At 39.6% G+C, this 21,727-nt stretch overlaps 2 protein-coding genes across 4 annotated transcripts in view; one reads left to right on the top strand and one right to left on the bottom strand.

Annotated features, from left to right (window-relative positions):
• SHOC1 (shortage in chiasmata 1) overlaps positions 1–6,867 on the top strand; it is a 118,280-nt gene extending 111,413 nt beyond the window's left edge. For both annotated transcript variants that reach the window (XM_077141940.1, XM_077141932.1), the window contains exon 28: positions 5,191–6,867. In XM_077141940.1, coding sequence (XP_076998055.1) covers positions 5,191–5,291 — 101 coding nt within the window. In that variant the 3' untranslated portion in view covers positions 5,292–6,867. The remainder of the gene's footprint in view (positions 1–5,190) is intronic.
• Positions 6,868–10,420: 3,553 nt separating this feature from the next.
• Positions 10,421–15,240, bottom strand: LOC143667563 (guanine nucleotide-binding protein G(I)/G(S)/G(O) subunit gamma-10). 2 transcript variants are annotated; one of them, XM_077141924.1, is made up of 3 exons: positions 15,104–15,240; positions 12,465–12,596; positions 10,421–11,432 (listed from the first exon to the last, which is right to left on the bottom strand). In XM_077141924.1, exons 1-2 carry the CDS (start codon positions 15,182–15,184, stop codon positions 12,471–12,473), a joined length of 207 nt encoding a protein of 68 aa, XP_076998039.1. In that variant the 5' UTR covers positions 15,185–15,240; the 3' UTR covers positions 10,421–11,432; positions 12,465–12,470. The 2 variants fall into 2 exon arrangements, with proteins under 2 accessions (XP_076998039.1, XP_076998028.1); XM_077141913.1 differs by having other exon boundaries at positions 10,421–11,435; positions 15,104–15,239.
• Between the last annotated feature and the right edge of the window lie 6,487 nt (positions 15,241–21,727).

Raw genomic sequence — 21,727 nt, 5'->3', positions numbered from 1 at the left:
AGCTTGATGATATCAATACACAAATAACACTTTCTAGCTGCTCTATCTGCTCTCCATCTGCAGGACAAGTAGTTGTGTCTGGCTAGGAAAAAAAGTCCTGAGCGAACTAGCTGAGCCATTGCAAAATGAATGTATTGAGTTACTGAAACAAAATGGTAGCATTTTTGTTCTCTGGAAGGGCCAGAATATGTAGTTACTTTATAACAAAGGATGGCCAAGTTATAAATCTTTCCAATGGATACTTCCCCAAGTGACACTTTGGAAGCAATGCTAACTCAGCTTCTTTTTATCAGTTCAAAGACAGCTGTGTGGCATTCTGAGTGTTGCCCATTTAGTAAACTTTGGTTTATGCTCTTGCTGCTCAGAGCTCCTATCTCCTCAAACTGTCCTGGTAAGGGGGACACCTTGTTCCAACTGCTTCTCTGTCCATTGGGAGTGTTTTGGGGGGCCCCAAAAGCTTGGCTTCTTTTTATTTGTCCCTGACTACTGACAGAGCCTCACATTGCCCTTTAGTTTTTTTTTTAATAACCTTTTTTTTTTTTTTAACATGGGCAGGCACCAGGAATCGAACCCGGATCCTCTGGCATCGCAGGCAAGCATTCTTGCCTGCTGAGCCACCGTGGCCCACCCTTTAATAACTTTTTGATTGTATAATATAGCGTATATACAAAGCAAAGAAATAAAATGCAATAGTTCCCAAAGCACCCCTCAACAAGTAGTTACAGGACAGAACCCAGAGTTTGTCATGTGCTACCATACCATCCTTTCAGATATTTCCTTTTAGCTGCTACAGAATATAGGAGGCTGAAAGGCATAAATATTTTTATCATCACAATCGACTTTTTATGCGTGTGAAAAATATGTTCAAAAAAGCAATAAATTTCAAAGCACAGCACCACAATTAGTTGTAGAACATATTTCAGAGTTTGACATGGGTTACAATTCCACAATCTTAGGTTTTTACTTCTAGCTGCTCTAAGATACTGGAGACTAAACGAGATATCAATTTAATGATTCAGCATACTCATTTGTTAAATCCTATCTTTCTGTATAACTCCACCATCACCTTTGATCTGTCTGTTCCTCTCTTTAGGGGTGTTTGGGCTATGGCCATTCTAACTTTTTCTTGGAAGGGTCTGTCACTAATATGGGGTAGGGAGATGAAACTATCTGACGTTCTGGAGAGGCTGGGCCCTCTAGGTGTCAGGATTTATCTGGTCCAGGGACCCATTTGGAGGTTGTAGGTGTTCTTTAGGATTGGCTGGAATGGTCCTGGTTGGGGTTTGGCAGGTGATGATAGGTAGCAATATCTAACTAAAGCTTGCATAACAGCAACATTCTGAGTAGCCTCTCAGATCTATTTGAACTCTCTCTGCCACTGATAATTTATTAGTTACACTTCTTTTCCCACTTTTAGTCAGGATGAAATTGTTGATCCTACGCCGCCAGGGAGACTTGCCTGGATGTCATGTCCCACATAGAGCGGAGGGCAATGATTTCACTTGCAGAGTTGGGCTTAACGCTTTACTTTCTTTTGAAGGGCCAATTTTTCATGGAAATTGTCCTGATTGTTTTCAGTGTTCAAATCTGTAATATTGTATGTAGAGGGGAATAATTTTCTCAACACTAATTGCTAAATAAACACTGCATTAAATTGTCATGAAGGAGTTCTTGTTTAATAAATGGACATGCAAAAATAAAAGAAAATAAATTCTAATGTCCATACAAAGGTGGTCTAACCATGATTGGAAAAACATAAAACAAAAAAGCAAAGTTTGAACTTCAAGGCTCCTCTGTGGCCTCGGCCCTCCCACACTGTAGAAGCTCTAGGCCTCACAAAACTCGGATTTGTTCCCATTTAATGGTTACAACTTCCTTGTTCCTGATTTTAATAGGAAGTATTCTGTCACTTAGTTTTGTAAAAATTTTGGTGAGGAATAGATGTTGAATTTTATCCAACCTCTTTTTAGCATCTACTAGGGAAAATCAAATATGTTTTCTCCATTGTCCTATTGATATCAAGTATTATATTTAAAGGTTTACTAATTTTAAATAATCTTTGCATTTCTATAATAAATCTAATTGAGCATGAAGGGATGATTATTTTAATATGATATTGAATATGGTTGTTAATATTTATTCATGATTTTCATACCTACATTCATAATGAAATTGGTCTGTTGCATTCTTTATTTGTGTCAAATTTTGGCATAAAGGTTATACCAGCATCATAAAATGAATTGGATGAAAATTCCATTTCTTTTACACTCTGAAGCAACTTAAGAATGTTTACTACTATGAATTGTTGAACATAGGGCCCTCCAAAATATAAAATAATCCCTCCATTTTCTCGAAAAGAAGATCCCAGAGATAGTTTTTAACAAATTTGAATACTTAAACTTGCATAAATAGAATAGTCAAATATCTAGTTACATTTTAATTCATTTAGTTATAAATACATATTTTAAATCACATTATATAAAATATCAGTTTAGAAATATTGCATTTGTCTACTCTTACATTCCATAAAACAATTTTATTCAAACAAACATGACTCTTTGATGTCAGTATCTTCACTATCACTGTGGTAACTTTTGACTTTACTCTGGTTTCCACAGCATACCATTAATTCCAAATAGGTTAAGATTTAACACATTTTGAATTCATATTGATGTAGACCCAGAAAATTTATTTAAAGCCATTGACATAACCTCAAAATAATTTTCATTCATCCTGTAGGTATATATTATTTGTGACCTCTACAATATAACAACCTTCTATATTGCTTTTTTTTATTAATTAATGGAAAAAAATAAATTAACCCAACATTTAGAAATCATACCATTCTACATATGCAATCAGTAATTCTTAACATCATCACATAGATGCATGATCATCATTTCTTAGTACATTTGCATTGGTTTAGAAGAACTAGCAACACAACAGACAAAGATATAGAATGTTAATATAGAGAAAAAAATAAAAGTAATAATAATAGTAAAAAAAAAACAAAAAACCTATAGCTTAGATGCAGCTTCATTCAGTGTTTTAACATGATTACTTTACAATTAGGTATTATTGTGCTGTCCATTTTGGAGTTTTTGTATCCAGTCCTGTTGCACAGTCTGTATCCCTTCAGCTCCAATTACCCATTATCTTACCCTGTTTCTAACTCCTGCTGGACTCTGTTACCAATGACATATTCCAAGTTTATTCTCGAATGTCGGTTCACATCAGTGGGACCATACAGTATTTGTCCTTTAGTTTTTGGCTAGACTCACTCAGCATAATGTTCTCTAGGTCCATCCATGTTATTACATGCTTCATAAGTTTATCCTGTCTTAAAGCTGCATAATATTCCATCGTATGTATATACCACAGTTTGTTTAGCCACTCTTCTGTTGATGGACATTTTGGCTGTTTCCATCTCTTTGCAATTGTAAATAACGCTGCTATAAACATTGGTGTGCAAATGTCCGTTTGTGTCTTTGCCCTTAAGTCCTTTGAGTAGATACCCAGCAATGGTATTGCTGGGTCGTATGGCAATTCTATATTCAGCTTTTTGAGGAACCGCCAAACTGCCATCCACAGTGGTTGCACCATTTGACATTCCCACCAACAGTGGATAAGTGTGCCTCTTTCTCCGCATCCTCTCCAGCACTTGTCATTTTCTGTTTTGTTGATAATGGCCATTCTGGTGGGTGTGAGATGATATCTCATTGTGGTTTTGATTTGCATTTCTCTAACGGCCAGGCTATATTGCTTTTTAAACTTGTTTAGAACAGCATATAACTCTTGCAATTATTAGATTATATCACCAGAAATAACCACTACAAGTGTTTTTTATTTTAATGTTAGCCTTCTTTTCAACTGATTTCATCAATTGACCTCCCATAAGCATCCAAATCTAGGACATTTCAGGCTAACATGTCTTCCACAGTCATATTCAGTGAGTCCCTTCAGCATCATCACTTTTTATACATCAGGGTTCAGGATAAATTCCGTAACATCATGAGTATGAATTAAGGAACAGCCTTACCCAGGGAAAATGAACAAACAATTGCATGCACTGTCACCACATAAGTTTCTTCCAATGGCACCCAGAGACCAGGCAATAAACCTTTGTTTTAGTCTAAAAATCAGCGAGGGTGACATCACGGGATTGAGAAAATCTTCTTGACCAAAAGAGGGAGGAGAGAAATGAGACAATAAAGTTTCAGTGGCTGAGAAATTTCAGAGTTGAGAGGTTATCCTGGAGGTTATTCTTATGTATGTGTGATATAGATAACCCCATTTGGTTCATGGTATATTGGAGTGGCAGGAGGGAAGTACCTGAAACTGGTGAGCTGTGTTCCAGTAGCCTTGGTTCTTGAAGACGATTATATAACAATATAGCTTTTACAGTCTGACTGTGTGATTGTGAAAACCTTCTATCTGATGCTCCTTTTATCCAGTGTATAGGTAGATGAGTAAAAAATAGGATAAAAAGATACATAAATGGGGGATAAAGGGTAAAATTAATTGGGTAGCTTGAAATAGTAGTGGTCAGTGACCAGAGGGGTAAGGGGGATGAGATGGGTTTTTTTTTCATTTTATTTCTTTTTCTGGAATGATGCAGATGTTCTAAAAATGCTCATGGTGATGAGTACAGAACATGTGATGATGTGGGTCACTGACTGTGCACCATGTGTGGACTAGATGTGTGTGAAGATTTCTTGACAAAAATATTTATTTTTTAAATCAGCCGGAGTGAACCTCTATCTTGTGTTCTAGTTAAGGGGGACCTACTGAAACTTCAGGAACGAGGAAGCCCTGCCTGAGTAGCCTTCCAATCCATTTTGGATTGTTTTACTCAAAAATATTAGAACTGGAAGGTGCCTTAGAAATCATATAGTGTAACTTCTTCATTTCACAGAAGTTTAAACTGAAGCACAGAGAGATTTAAATGCTTATACACAGCATGAGCTATAAAAATATGTATTTAATAATTTTATACTGGGTCATTAATTACAGGTCATTAATGTTAAAAATGTAATTTTTAAATCATCATTATTTTATCCCAGATTGGAAATTTTAACACATTATAGAAACATGATTAGGAGACAGGACCACTTGAGAAGCTAAAAAAACAATAGCTACACTTTATTACTATTAGCAATAAAATGGTTTTGCTGTTTCTTCTTTTAACAGATTCCGTGTACTTACAACTACCACAATTCAAAAAACGACGTCTGGTGTATGAAAAAGTCCCTGGTAGAGTTGATGGACAAACTCGTCTGAGGTTTTTTTGAAAGAGGGAACAAAGAGTGCTACATGCCATATCCCATTGCTTTTTATGATAACCCAATAACAAAATTATTTAGATTTGTTTATACATTAAAGAAAACACAATTGTTCTTAGATGTGCTAAGTGATTCTATATTACATTTCCATAATATGTATTCTGTCCCAGAGTTTACTTCTTCATAAATAAAATATTATAATATATTAATTAGCATAATAATTGTCAAAGATTCAAATGTCTTCCGACTTCATCTATACATCACAAATCTTTTAAAATAGCCTCTGTCAGGCGGGCCATGGTGGCTCAGCAGGCAAGGACGCTTGCCTGCCATGCCAGAAGACCCGGGTTCGATTCCCGGTGCCTGCCCATGTAAAAAGAAAAAAAAATAGCCTCTGTCACAGGCTGTTTTAAGTCAGTCTGATTGAGTCAAAAAGTGAAGATGACCACAGTCAACCCTCCAAAACCAAGAAAGTTGAAACCTAGGGTTACAGTTAGAGAACGTCCAATTTAAAGTGTTGTCTTCCATGAACAAAATTTAAAAACAAATGACTGAGAGAAAATATTTGGAAACTATGCAATACAAAAAAAAAAGTTTATACTCCTAATATACAACAAATTCCAACAAAATGATAAGAAAAAGACAACCTCATAGGGAAAATGGACATTATAGTGGTTCAGTAGTCATACTTGTTTTTAAATCCTATCTTCTCTGTTATAACTCCTTCTCCTTTGGTCCTACTCCCAGTCTATGGGGCCTTTGAGCGACAGTGCCTTCTGGACTAAAAAGGGGAAAAGAAATGTAACAAAATAAGGTATCTGTGCCAATTTGAAATGATTAGAAAAGCCATGTTTTAACCCTAATCCAATCTTGTGTGGCCAGAACTATTGTTTAGGGTGGAAATCTTTGATTAAATTGTTTCTGTGGAGATTGACCCACTCAATTTTGAGTGTGAACTTTTGCTTACATTACTTCCATGGAGCATGTGACATACCCAATTATGGTCACATGTGGCCTTTTGACTAGAAGGAGAGGTAACGCCACACTCAAGGTGGTTCTTGATTAGTTTACTAGAGTCCTTTAAAAGAGGAAACATTTTGGTGAAACCTCAGATGCAGATGCAGACGCAGACTTCTGGAAATGCAGAAGCCCCATGAGACACCAAAAGCTCAGATCTGATGTAAACGCAAATTTTTGGATATACTTGGAGTGCCAACTGACAGAGCAGATGCCTAAACATGGACGTTTGGAGATGCAGAGCCCAGCAGATGTTGCTGTGTACCTTTCTATGAGATGCAAAGCATGCCAGAGCCCAGAGTTCTGTCCTGGAGGAGCCAAGTGAAGGCCCACAGATGCTTAGAGAGGAAAGCACCAGCAACAGAAGCTGGAAGCAATGAAACCAGGAACAAGAACCAATAGATGTCAGCCACATGCCTTCTCATGTGACAGCCATTGGCCTTTCTTGAGTCAAAGTATCTTTCTCTGGATGCCCTACTTTGGATATTTTTATGGTCTTAAAACTATGAACTTGTAACTTAATAAATTCCCTTTTTAAAAGACATTCCATTTCTGATATATTGCATTCCGGCAGCATTAGCAAACCAAAAGAGTATGAATGGCTAAGAGAGACCAATTGGAGTCAAGAGGCTATTCTGAAGGGTACTCTTTCTTATGCGATCTTCAGCAGATATTGCTAATCGACATGGTTTGTTATACCCAAACTAACATCATTCCTGCTAACCCTAAAGAACACGTAGGGCTCTAACTGAGACTGTACAAAGTTTCATGTATTAAGTTGCTTTCCTCCAGAGGGTTCTTAGGCCAGATAAGTCCCTAATGTTTGAGAAAGTACTGGGGACCTGGGAAAATTTAATACTTCCATTTTTTTCTCCAGTCCCTCAAGGGACTCTACCGATACTTTTTAATTATCAGCCTACCATAGTTTGGGATGTCTCCCAGTATTACATTAAGCTATGGAGAATTACAAAGCCTCATTCCTGTTCTGCGCTCCATGTATTTTGGTTATTTAATTGAACTGTCCAGACAGGTCGATTGTGTGTTACATAAAATTTAAGTTCTAGACATAATAAACCTCTCAGCCTTTGGTCTCATACAGTAGGTGAAACTCTAGAGTACATACACTATCATCTTTTGCCCTGTATTCTGATTTACCTTAGTCCCAAATAGATCAGCTTCGTTTTTATCTCTAATTGAAGCCTAATCTCTTTTTTGGTTATTTTAAATATCATTTCATGCAGCAATGCTGACTTTTAGAGATGCAGAGCTCCAGGTCTGAATCTTGGGTGTCACAAAAGTACTCAAAGTTCCACGGAATACCAGCTTATACACATATAGCTCAGTGTCTCAAAATCTAGAAATATACTTACAACTTCAGACTGAGTATGACTGCTATAAAAGCTTACAATCTGGGCTCCAATTTTCTTATAACTATTTTCTGAAAGAGACCATAGCATATTCTTTTGTCTCTGGCTTATTTTGCGCAATACATTGTCCCCCAAGGTTCATTCAGTTTGTTGTGTGCCTCACAATGGCATTCCTTTTCGTAGCCGCACAGTTGTTCCATCACTTCTCAGTCATTGTATCCTTCAGTCCCTTCCATCCATTGCGCATCATGCCGAATGTCCAAAATAAACAAACCATGTCTTATAGTGTCCTCACTTGGTTTTACAATCAGCAGCTTTCTCAATTTAGACAATTTTCATTGGTCCAAAGAGACAAAGAACTGATTAACAATAGCCTCACCAAATATCAAATCAAAATCTCCCCTAATCTTTTGTCCCTGCACACCAATTATTTACCTCTGGTACTGCTGTGGTACTGTTGTTGTCTTCCTGTTAACCATATGCCAAAGCTAAATGATACATGTGCATTTTGCATTATGGTAGATATTACACAAACTGCCCACCAAAAAAGGTGTGCCAACACTGTGAATGCAGTTAACACCAGAGGATTTTATATCTGAAAGGGGTTAAAAGGGTGAAATTTTAGGATGAATATATGTTACCAGAATAAAAATTTTTTAAGACCATGTAACTATATAACACAGTGAACCCTAATGTAAACTATGAACTATGTTTAACTGTATAATTATAATAATATTGTTTCATCAATTGTAGCAAAAGCACCACATTAATGCAAAGTGTTAACAAAAGGGACAGCTGTGTATGGGAGGAGGCTATATGAGGAAAATAAGAACTCCATATCCTGCATAATTTTTCTGTAAATCTATAATTTCTCTAAAAAAAAGATGTACAACAATATAGAAAAGTGTCTTTTTCTTCAATATGCCAACACTATGAACTATGGATTTTTAAAAATTTTTCCAGTCTGATAGATGAAAAAACTTTTGCTTAAATAATGAGGTTGAGGGCGGGCCGCGGTGGCTCAGCGGGCAAAGTGCTTGCCTGCTATGCCGGAGGACCTCGGTTCGATTCCCGGCCCCAGCCCATGTAACAAAAAACGGAAAAACAAAATACAATAAAACAAGAAAATGTTTAAAAATGTTTCCCTTTCTTCCTTCCTTCTATCCTTCCTTCCTTCTCTCTGTCTTTCCTTAAAAAAAAAAAAAAAAAAAAAAAAAAAAAAATAATGAGGTTGAATATTGTTTCAAATGTTTATTGACTATTTTTTTCTTCTCTGTACTGTCTCCATGGAAACAATCTAATCACAGGTTTCCACCCTGAACAATAGGTTTAGCCCCACAAGATGAATTAGGAAAACAACATGGCTTTTCTGGGGTACATAACAGTTTCAAAATAGCAGTGTCCGACAGTAGATTAACAGAGAAACAAAATGTGATATATATATAATACCTTCCTGACCAAAAGGGGGAAAAGGAATGTAACAAAATAAGGTGTCAGTGGCTAAGAGAGTTCAAATAGAGTTGAGAGACTACTCTGGAGGCTACTCTTACCCAAACTTCAGCCAGATATTGCTAATTGCCATAGTTTGCCAAACCCCAACTAATACCATTCCCATTAACCCTAAAGAACACCTAGGGCACTATCTGAGATTCTAAAAAAGTTACATGCACTAAGTTTACTTTCCAGAAACCTATAACCTCCAGATGGTTCTTAGGACAGATACATCCAGACACCCAGAGAGGCCAGCCTCTCCAAGAACATCAAGTAGTTCCATCCCCCATTCTGTACTGGTGATGCCCCTTTTCAACATGAAAAAGTTAGAATGGGCACAGTCCAAATATCCCTAAAGACTGGGAGAAAGATCAAAGGAGAAATGAGGTTTGGTGAAGAGAAAGAATCTCTGTCACAGCAGACCATCTGGTCACCAAATATCCAATTTCATTCATCCACAGAACAGAACACACTTACTCCTACCTCAAGAGAGACAAATCCACATTCCATCTACTCAAAGCCCAGGATTACCAGGTATTCTTCTCCTCAGGCCTAGACGTAGCTCCTCAGTCTGGTGATCTATGAATTTTTAGCTATCTATTTCCATTTCTCCCACCAGGATCATACAAACATAGGGTCCACAAGAGTAGGGCAAGGACATAACCTCAATAAACACACTCCCATTCAGAAAAGGAAAGAATGAGAGACAGACAGTAGTCATTGGTCTATAGTCATTTTGAAATTCAGCCATGCAGCTGTGCAGATGTATCCCCCTGGGATCAGGGGAGGTCCCTTGATAAAATACTGATTCTAGTCTCTGGAAGAAAACCCAGATCCACTGCTCTCTATGACACTCCAGCCCTGCCCGCTAGAAGACCTTCCTTATCCGTTTTTCTCCTAGACCACTTAAGAGCATGCTCTCCTTGGGAAAATTGTCATTCTGCTTCCTGACATGCAAGTTTAGGGGCCTGAAGTTGGTTGGTTTGACTTCAACAGTTATGCCATTCTTTTTGAGGCATTTCTGTATGTTATACATGTATATATATATAACTGTATCTAATTTTTGTTTTGTTTTCTAAATGCAATCTTATTGAGATACAGTCACACACCATACAATCCATCCACATTATACAATCAATGGCATTACACAATTCTACCAGAACTTAAAAAACAAAAATTTCACTCCCCATTTCCAGCACTCAATTCTCACAAGCAAACAAAAATCCATGAAGCCTTAAAACAAAATTTTCCTGCCACAGAAAATGATGAAGTAAGCAGAAATTTTATTTCGAAATTCTTCAGTGATTATTACAAACCAAATAAAGTATCCTTTTAAAAAGTGATACTTTCCAATTAAACTGAAAGGCACATCATCAAAATAAAACACTGTGACATTAAGAATTCTTTGAGCCTATATTTTCACATTACTTTGTTTTTAACCATTTGAATGTAGGTTACATTTTAAATATTTATTAAAAACATGAAATAATGTAGTATTTGTTAAAGCACAATCATAAAAGAGAGGAGCTTAAGAAGTCAAAGATCAAATCTGCTTCATGCACAGGATGGGGCAACTTCATACATAACACAATACTAATCTTTCCCAAAAAAAGTTTGCTGAAACAGCTCCGTGTTTAGTGTTTAAAAATAAAACTGTCTTGAGTGCAAAGGTGATTCAATGGTAGAATGCTTGCCTTCTATGCAGGAGATCCGGGTTTGATTCCCAGACCATGCACCCTCCCCCGAAAAAGAGAGAGAGAGAGAAATAAAGCAGTCTTCTCACTTAGAAGTCAAGATGCCATTTGATTAGTAAAGCCTATTCTTCCCCTCAAGTTCATAGTTGCTTATTTTCATGTAGAAACTAAATTTATGAGATAAATTTTATTACAGTATAAAAATTTTAGGAACAACAAATTACAATTATTCAATTTTTAAAAACAAAAATGTTTTCCTTCCTAAAATGTAAACATCCAGTAAATAAAATATATATGGTATTCCAGGTATAGAAACACTGGTAATTCACTTATGAAAGAGATGTATTTTGGTATATTTGATGGTAGGATTTTTGTTTAAGTATAAAGCACTTTATCAAAAGAACCAGGTCATTATTATTTAAAAGATTCACTCTTTTACCCAGTTTCCTTCTTTGAGCAGAAACGTATCAATTTTTGTAGAATTGTGGCTATAGGACCAGGCCACAGGAAAAGAGTTTTCTTGAAAGTAGGAGACAGCCACTCACTTTGTGCTTGAAGGCATTCCTCCATGAACTTCTTCTCTACTGGAAAAAGTTTGGTAGATTTTAACTTTAGTAAGATTTAGTCATAAAATTTACTATGCATCATTTCATAGAGTACTTTAGTAGTCTCAAAGTAGAAAGTGATAGGTTAATACACAAAACATCCAAACTACATCCATGAAAGTGCTTTGTAAAAAGAAAAGTGATATGCCAACATAAAAACATTATTTTAATACCATAAATGTGGACATTTTCCATTAAAAGTTACAATAGTACCTAATAGTAGGATTATTTCTTTTTATTTTTAATATAAACAGTTTCCTTTGACCACTATGTGATAAGGAACCTAACATGATGATGTACTATATACTCAATTTGAAATATGTTGGCCCCCAAAGAGTCCAATAATCTATGCCTATGTCCCCTTAAAAAAAAATAGTAAAAATGTGAATGTGACTCCAATATAAGGCATTTTAACCCTTAAAATTTCTAACATGCCATCAAAATGCATTTTCATCTCAGTAATCAATTTTTAAAGGTTTTTAACCCTATTCTGACTCCCCCCCCAAGTAGCTACATTTCTTCTTCCATTAAAACACAAAGTTATATTCTGAAAGGCTTTAATAAAAAAAAAAAAATCACAGCTGGTAGTGGAAACAAGTCTCAAGGCCTGTCTGGGAAGTCTTTAGTCCCAAGACTAGCTGATAGCACCAAGTAGCAAATCAATTCTGGTTCGGTATCAGGATTCAGAAGTTGAGATTAAAGTCAAGAAATTACAGCCAGCCAGCTCACGTAAAGAGCTCAACCACAATGAGTTAGGTATAAACATCTCATGAGTTAGTGCCAAAGAGAACTGAGCCTCTCCTAATTAGGTTATGTTCTACAGGCGAGGTAATTATAGAAAAGAGGCCTTTCAGGGAGAGTTGTACATTTTGTTGTTTTGTTTTGTTAATTTTAATGAACAACAAGTGAGCCAACAATTGCCCCCAAGTGAGCAGATGTTCAAGTCAGTTGCCCAAATCCTATAGGAAGTCTTGTGTTGGCCCCAAGATGGCATGGGTTGTCACTTACCAATTTTCAGAGTAAAGCACAGGATCTGGGCTCTCGGAAGGGGTTGCTCCCGGCTGGCACCCCAACCAGCAGGCCATCCTTGCAGGCATTCTGCACGCAGTACTGCTGCAGCTCTGCAGCTGCCTGAGAGACCTGAAACAACAGAGGTGGCAGCATGCCAGGCTGCTCGCAGCCAGATCCATCCAACAGCCATTCAATCTTCTGAAAATGATCTTACAGCTCAATAACAGGCACACTTTTTACTAAAAGTTCTCTAACTCAACTTCAAAGACGAAAGGTTACTATTTCTATGAACATCAATTTAGGATATTCTTGCTTTAGTCGTTTATTCAACAAAGGTAAGAAAAGGTCATATCTTTGATAATTTAGAATCCTAGTTTTGAGTCAGAAGTGGTGAAGAAATAGCTGATTTCAGGAGTTCCCTTAAATTTTCACTCATATAAAGCATGTACTGAAATATCCAAGTTTGGTATCTGAGCAAACTGTTTTATATATACAGGGCTGGAGCCCTATCCAGTCTGCTCAAAGCAAGTGATAAAGTTCTTTCACCATGTTTTTGAGGCAGTACTGTTTATTGGTTTAGAATGCAGCTTCTCAGTGGGGACAACCAAAGCAATAGGCTGAGCCCTCAATTTTGGGGTTTATTCATATGAAATTTAACCCCTCAAAGGATAGGCTAAGCCTACTTAAAATTAAGCCTGAGAGTCACCCCCAGAGAACCTCTTTTGTTGCTCAGATGTGGCTTCTCTCTCTCTCTCTCTCTCAGCCAACACAACAAGCAAACTCACTGCCCTCCCCCTCTCTATGTGGGACATGACTCCCAGGGGTGTAGACCTTCCTGGAAACATGGGACAAAAATCCTAGAATGAGCTGGAACTCAGCACCAAGGGATTGAGGAAACCTTCTCGACCAAAAGGAGGAAAAGCAAAATAAGACAAAATAAAGTATCAATGGCTGAGAGATTCCAAGCAGTCAAGAGGTTATCCCTGGAGGTTATTCTTACGCATTAGATAGATATCACCTTTTTAGTTAAGGTGTAATGGACAGGCTGGAGGGAACTGCCTGAAAATGTAGAGCTGTGCTCCAATAGCCATGTTTCTTGAAGATGATTGTATAATGATATAGCTTTCGCAGTGTGATTGTGTGACTGTGAAAATCTTATGTCTGATATTCCTTTCATCTACCTTATCGACAGACGAGCAAAACATATGGATTAAAAATAAATAAATACTAGAGGGAACAAATGTTAAAATAAATTTAGTAGATTCAAATGCTAGTGATCAATGAAAGGAAGGGGTAAGGGGTATGGTATGTATGATTTTTTTTCTGTTTTCTTTTTATTTATTTTTCAATTGATGCAAATGTTCTAAGAAATGATCATGATGATGAATAGACAACTATGTGATATTGTGGATTATTGATTATATATCAAGAATGGAATGATCATATGGTAAGAATGTGTTTGTATGTTTTTATATTGAATAAAAATAACCCTTTAAAATATATATATGGCCTTTCATTTCTTAAAGAAGTTCCTTTCCCTTTAGAACTAGGCTCCTCAAAAAAAAAAAAGTCTATCCTACTACAGCTACATTCTCCTCTACTACTACATTATGCCACTGAAAATTCTCTGCATTCCTTAACTCTTAATCTCCTTACTTTGTTTTATAATCTTCATAGCACTTATCTGAAATTATTTTATTTATTGGTTAATTTGTTTAACTTACCTTCCCCACTAGAATCACCCTATTTCTGGAACCTACGCAGAAAAGTACATGGAAGAGGCACTACTGAGGTACACAGCAGCTCAACAGTGATTCATTCATACATGCATTCTACAAATAACGATACACTAGGTGCTAAAGACAGTAATACAAGACACTTTTTGGTCAGTTGACTAAACAATGGACGCATCGACTAAGTTCAATGTCTGAAAATTCCTCCTTCCCTCCTTTCTTCCCCCTGCTTTCTCCTCGTCCTCCTCCTCCCACTTCCCTCCTCCCTCTGTTTGATCCCTGGCTTTCATGCTGCAGTCTCTTCACATAATACACTTTTTTCACTCCGATACATTTTAAATACCCCCTTCAGCCTTGTTCTCTAATCCGAGGTTGGGTCTCTAGAGGTAAATACCTACTGGCTGTCACCTCAAACCCCACACATCCAAAGCAGAGCTCTTTGTTCCGCCTGAAACCGCGCCCCGCGCCGGGTCACCAGGCCCGGACCCCGAGCACCTCCTCCGCCTCCCTCTGCCCCGCGCCGGCAACCCACCCCCGAGTCCTCTCCATTCAGTGCCACCAGCGGGCCGCCCGCACGCGCAGCCTCCCCTCGGAGTCACCATCCACGTCGGGACAGCAGGACGAGCGCTGAGAGAAGGAAACGCCACTGCGGGTGCTCAGTCCCGGGCCCCGGAGCCCACCGGGCCCAGCCTCCGCGCCCCGGGCCGAGGACCCAACTCCTCTCCGGCGTCTCCGGGTCCAGGCTCTGCCCTGCGGGGACGCCCCCCCACCGCCCACCCCGACCGCGCGGGCCTGGCCGCTCGGCTGGCGCTCGGGCCCCTCTCAGCAGGCAAGGGGACACGTGCCTCCTCGTCGCCGGGGACGCGGGGATGCGGGACGCGCGGTCTCCGCGGCCGCTCTCACCTTGATCCTCTCCACGCCGGCCTCCAGCTTGAGCTGCTCCACCAGGCGCTGCAGAGCGTTCACGCTGGCCCCGGAAGACATGGCGGCGGCGCTGGGCTCCGCGGGTAGGCGAGCCGGGCCGGGCTGGGCTGGGCCGCAAGGCCCGGCGGGGCGCCGCCCCGGGGCGGGGAAGCAGCTGCGCCCGCCCCGCCACCCGGGCACCCCGCTCCACTCGCCGCAGCCGCTGGCGATGGACGGCGTCGGGTCCTGAATTTACTGACAACTGTCTGGACTCCCCCTGCACTCTGCACAGAGAAGGCGCCTGCGTCTCTCCCTAACAGCCGCGGCGGGGACGGTCGGCCGCATGGTGGGGCCACAAAGGGGCGCCGGCTCCGCGTCTATGCGGCGGGCTTCTAGGAGAACCTCGAGTTGGGGGTCGGTATAGGCCTGCGGTAGGCAAGCCTTCTTCATAAATCAGAGACCGAAATGTCTGGCTGAAGCCAAGGTGTGAAATGAGTTGGAGAAATAAGGGGTCTGAACGTGAAGGCTTCTGTGCCAGTGGAAGGCCTTATCCTGAGGGAAATGTAGGGCAATGGTGGGGTTTCCATGAAACGGTAACAGGTTTACTTACTAACTTGCAAGTAGAGTAAAATCGAGACCTGACATCTTTGTGGAACACAGAGAAGAAAATTAAATTGAGACACACATACCCATTTAACTGTAATCATTGTTTCAGTGTTGCTGCATTTTTAAATAATGTTCACATTAGTTTGTTTACAAAATTGGGATCATACTATGTAATATTGTGTTGCTCTTTTTTCACTTAATGTATCATAAACATTTCTTTAGAATATTCTTGTACACCATTGTATTTGTTGGAAACCACTTAAATCGAGTAATGTAAGAAGGTAAATATTGGTTTGTGTAACTATAAAGTTCAGGGATTTTATACTGGTGGATCCAGTTGTCCAAATAAAAGCTTCAAGGCCCTCTTGGCCTGCTTGTTTCTTAATAGAGAGGGTGAATAGATTCTCCAGTGCTGTGAAGGAAGGCCCAATGGTCTCCTTGTCCCACCCTAGCAAATACAGGGCTAATTGTTTCAGCAAAATCCCCATATTGGATTCACTGACTTGTAGTGAGTCATGTGCCCACCCCCGACCAATCATTACAGAAGACAAGGGGAAGTTAAATTAGAATGCTGGGATTAGCTGGGCCTGAACCAAGAGCAGAAGGAGGGGCTGGGCCAGCCCTACCCCCAAGTTCCCGGTTCAGAACTGAGGTGCTCATTCCCCCAGCTCCTGGAAGTGGTGCTAGCTGATGCCTCACAGCTGAGTCCCTCTCTGGGAATAGCCCTGTGCGAGTTTGAAAGGATTTAGATACCCTAGAAATCCTAATCAATTGTGTGGAAGCAACAGTTTCTTCTAACCCCTATTCAGTACTGTAGGTTTGAAACTTGATGAGGTTATCTGCACGGAGATGTGACACCATCAATTGTGGGCATTAAACCTGATTAGATGGAGACGTGTTTCCACACAACCTATGTGAGTCTTGATTAGTTTACTGGAATCCTATAAAAGCAATATTTTGGAGAAAGCTTCAGAACGCTGCAGAACCACGAAGCAGAGTCCACCAGCCAGCAACCTTTAGAGATAAAGAAGGACTACCCCAGAAGAGCTTCATGAAACAAGAGGCCTGGAGAGAAAGCCATCAGATGCCGCCATATTTGCCATGTGCCTTTCCAGCTGAGAAAGAAATGCTGAATGTCATTGGCCTTCCTGAACCAAGGTATCTTTCCCTGGGTGCCTTAGATTGGACATTCTATAGACTTGTTTTAATTGGGGCATTTTCTTGGCCATAGAACTGTAAACTGGCAACTTCTTAAATTTCTCTCTTTAAAAGCCATCCCGTTTCTGATATATGGCATTCTGGCAGCTAGCAAACTAGAACATGCCCTCACCTGAAATCCATCCAGACCAAGGTCATGGGCCCACTCAGTATGGCCCTCACCTACTGATTGATGTGGAGTGGTAACATAAGGGTATATAAGGGCTGAATCCCAACCGTTTGGCCTAGAATCAGGACAACTTTGAGGGATCACCCTAGCTCCAGATCCCGCTGGGATCATCTGAGGCCTTTATTACCAAAAGCAACATAGTTCAATGCCTCCCTCTGCCCAATTCCCACTTCCTGCCTCCTAGACTCCCCCTTTCCCCTCCACTAGGTGTTGATCTTGTGGACACCTCAATAAACTTCCTGCTTGTAAATGTTCTTCTAGCCTTTTCTTTGGGAAAGCCAAATTAAGACACCCACTGTGGTAGATTGAATTGCATACCACAGTGTGCTGGTTTGAATCTGTTGTGGTCCCCAGAAAAGCCATGTCCTTTAATCCTCATTCATGTTGCTGGGTAGGAGCTTTTTGAATGTGCCCATGGAGATGTTACCCACCCAGTTGTGGGTGGTAACTTTAATTTTGAAAAAATACATATATACAAAAAAGCAATAAATTTCCAAGTACCTTTTAACAAGAAGTTATACAACAGATTTTAAAGTTCGGTATGGGTTAGAGTTCCACAATTCATTTTTTCTTATAGATGCTCCAAGACACTGGAGACCAAAAGGAATACCGATATATTGATTCAGCAGTCACATTCATTTGTTAAATCCTATCTTCTCTATTATACTCTTCCTTCTCTCTTTTTTCTTTTTTTGTGAAAAATAACATATACAAAAAAAGCAATAAATTTCAAAGTACCTTGCAACAATTAGTTGTAGAACAGATATCATAGTTTGCTATGGGTTACAATTCCACAATTTTAGGTCTTTATTTCTAGCTGTTCTAAGGTACCAGAGACTAAAAGAAATATCAATATATCGATTCAGCACTCATACTGATTTGTTAAACCTGACCATCTCAGTATAATTCCACCATCAGCTTTGATCTTTCTCTCACTCTTTAGGGGTATTTCGGCTGTGGCCATTCTAATGTTTTCATGTTGGAAGGTACTGTCGATAATATGAGATAGGAGGATGAAACTAGTTGATGTTCTGGAAAGGTTCTGCATTTCAGGACTGGTCCAGGGACCCATCTGGAGGTTGTAGGTTTCTGGAAAGTTACCCTAGTGCATGGAACATTTGTAGAATCTTATATAACGCCCTAGGTGTTCTTCAGGATTGGCAGGAGTGGTTTTGTTTGGGGGTTGGCAAGTTATGATGGTGTTACCAGATGCAGGCCATGGATTCTTTTACCCAACGTGCTCAATAACCACTTCCTGAGACACTGGGACTTCAAAAAGAGAAAGAGTTTATTATTCACACACATAGTAGGAGATCAGATGGCTTTAGCAGCCCAAAATCTGTCTCCCCAAATGCAGTAATTTGGATAATTTATTAGAGAAAAGAATGGGCATGGTTTAGGATAATGAGCACAGGGGCTCCAGATGATGTAATTAGAGGTGATCTAATTATTGAGTATTCACAGACTGGCTACATGTTTAGTCACAGAACATGTGAAAGGAAATGTCGGAATGAAAAATAGGTGACTTGTAGGTTCACAGAACATGTGAAAGAAAATGTCGGAATGAAAAATAGGTGACTTGTAGGTTAAAGTCTAAGCTACTGTGCATGTCCAGTGGGTCTTGGTCATCAAGATGATTTTGGACTTGGGGTGGGTGAGTTCCAGGTAGACCCAAGACCCTTCGTTAACAAACATTGAGGACTATCTTTAGTGATTACAAGCCTCTAAAATTGAAAAACTAGATAACTAGGTACAACTGAAGGTTAGTCACAAGGTTTTTACATTGACAAGGGCAGAAGATACAACCATTATCAGAGATCAAGGCAGCTGTATTACAATGCAGAGATTTCAGGTATTTCCCTGCCTACTCCAACATGCCAGAAAGCAAAAAAGAATATTTATTTAATGACTCAGTAATCAAAATTTTTCCTTAAATCCTGTTATCTTGGTTATAATTGTAACAAGTCTAACTGAATCTTAAGTAAGAGAAATCTCCAGAATAGCCTCTCAACTCTATTTGAACTCTCTCAGCCACTGACACCTTATTTGTTACACTTCTTTTCCCCCTTTTGGTCAGGATGGCATTGTTGATCTTATGGTAGAGGGTCAGACTCATCCCTGGGAGTCATCTCCCATGCTACCAGGGAGACTTTCATCCCTGGATATCATGTCCCATGTAGAGGGGGGAGGGCAATGGTTTCACTTTCAGAGTTGGGCTTAGAGAGTGAGAGAGAGAGAGAGAGAGAGACGCCACATTTGAGCAACAAAAGAGGTCCTCTGGAAGTGACTCTTAGGCACACCTATAGGTAAGCTAAGCTTCTCCACTACATACATAAGCTTCACAAGAGTAAGCCTCGAGATCAAGGGCTTCACCTATTAATTTGGCCGTCCCTAATGTTTGACATAGTATCAGGGGTTTCCCTGGTGGTAAAGTTTAATAGTTCCATATCGCTTCTCCCATCTTTCAAGGGACTTTTTGATCATCTGCTTAATATTCTCTGGGATGTATTACATTACACTATAAAGGATTCAAGGCTCTCATTCTTATTCTTGGCTCCCTGCATTTGGATTGTTGAAATGATCCATCCAGACAGGTTGAGTTAGACTATGTACTACTGAAAATTTAGGTTCTGGACAAAAGGGTGGTAATTTTTGATTAGATGGTTTCCATGGAGTTGTGTCTCCACCCATTCAAGGTGGGGTTGCTTACTGGAGCCCTTTAAGAGAGAACCATTTTGGAAAAAGTTTTAGAGCCCTTTGGAGATGAAGAAGAAAAACTTCCCTAGGAGAGCTTCCTGAACAAGAAGCCAGGAGAGAAAGCTAGAGACTTCATTTCTCCCTCAGCTGGTTTCCCTTCCAGCTAAGAGAGAAACCCTGTACTCCATCAGCCTTTCTTGAGAGATGGTAACCTCTTGTTGGTACCTTAATTTGGACATTTTCATGGCTTTAGAACTGTGAACTTGCAATTTAATAAATTCCCCTTTTTTAAAACTGCCCTCTTTCTGGTATATCAGCTTGCAACCTAAAAAACCAGTTTGGACATGTTCTCGTTCTTGGCTCACATTCTGATTGGTGTGGACCATTGTAAATAAGATCTCTTCAAGATGTTGCTTCAGTTACAGCGGCCCAACTGAATCAGTTTGGGCTTTAATCTAGATTACTAGAATCCTTTATAAACAGATGGAAAGTAAGACCAAGAGGGGAGCTGCCAGGAACAGACAGAAGATGGAAGTCAATGGAATGCAGAAGAGAAGGAATACTTCACCAAGTGCATTTCCACCTGACAGAAAAGCCAAGGGAACCCCAAAGATTGCTCTCTGACCAGAAGGAACTGACCTAAGGAGGAACCAAGCCTTCTAGCCTCTGAAATCATGAGCCAACACATTCCTGTAGCTAAGCCAACTCATATGGCATTTGTTTTAAAAGCTAGGAAACTAAAACATCCACCCAAGCCACAAGGATTGTTAGAGGGGAAGAGTGGTGTTTTCTAAAGGAATATTAGGATGGTGATACCAGAAGGGAACGAGAGCGGTCAAAGAACCAGATGCATTTTACAACTATTATTTTCAATGGCTGCTTGGATCATCATTTATTTACATTCTGTTCTAGTTTGTTAGCTCCCAGAATGTGATCTGCCAGAAACAGGATGGCTTTTAAAAGGGGGAATTTATTAAGTTACAAGTTTATAGTTCGAAAGCTGTGAAAATGTTCAAATTAAAGCAAGTCTATTAAAATGTCCAAATGAAGGCACCAACAAAAGGCTACTTTTACTCAAGAAAGGCCAGTGAAGTTCAGGGCTTCTCTCTCAAGTGGAAAGGCACATGGCAAACATGGTAACATCTGCTAGCTTTCTCTCCAGGCTTCTTGTTTCACAAAGCCCCTGTATTGGTTAGGGTTCTCTAGAGAAACAGAATCAACAGGAAATATTTGTAAACATAAAATTTATAAAAATGTCTCACATACCCGTGGGAATGTAGGGTCCAAAATCCACAGGGTGGACTGTGAAGCAGACGATCCCAATGGAGGGTCTGGATGAACTCCGCAGGAGAGGCTCACCAGCCGAAGCAGGAATGGAACCTGTCTCTTCTGAATCCTCCTTAAAGGCTTCAGTGATTAGATAAAGCATCACTCATTACAGAAGACACTCCCCTTCACTGATTACAAATGAAGTCAGCTGTTGATGCAGATGATGCAGTCATGATTTAATTCTATGAAATGTCCTCATAACAATAGACAGGTCAGCACTTGCCCAAACACACGAACAGGTACCACCACTTGTCCAAGTTGACACATGAACCTGAGCATGATAGTCCACCCCTTATCTACTTGGCAGCTATACCCATCACCTTAAACCATACCTAATTTCTAAATAGAAAACAATAAAAGACACATCTTTTCCCTCACCTAAAAGTACTCAACTGTCCTGCATGTAGCCGGAAACACATTAAATCTCCCCAGAATGGGGTGCAAGTCCTTGGGTAATATTCATTCTTAAACTTGATATCGTACAACTTAAATAGTATAACATGAACAAAACAGCATTACACTCCTCATTTCTGTAACTGATCACATAGTTGTAATTCCTATTTATCACTACCTTCTCCAACTACCCATTCCATGTTCCCTTTACC

The sequence above is a fragment of the Tamandua tetradactyla genome, chromosome 2 (assembly GCF_023851605.1).
Source record: "Tamandua tetradactyla isolate mTamTet1 chromosome 2, mTamTet1.pri, whole genome shotgun sequence".
In the NCBI taxonomy this organism is placed as follows: domain Eukaryota; kingdom Metazoa; phylum Chordata; class Mammalia; order Pilosa; family Myrmecophagidae; genus Tamandua; species Tamandua tetradactyla.
This window is presented reverse-complemented; position numbering and strand designations above follow the sequence as displayed.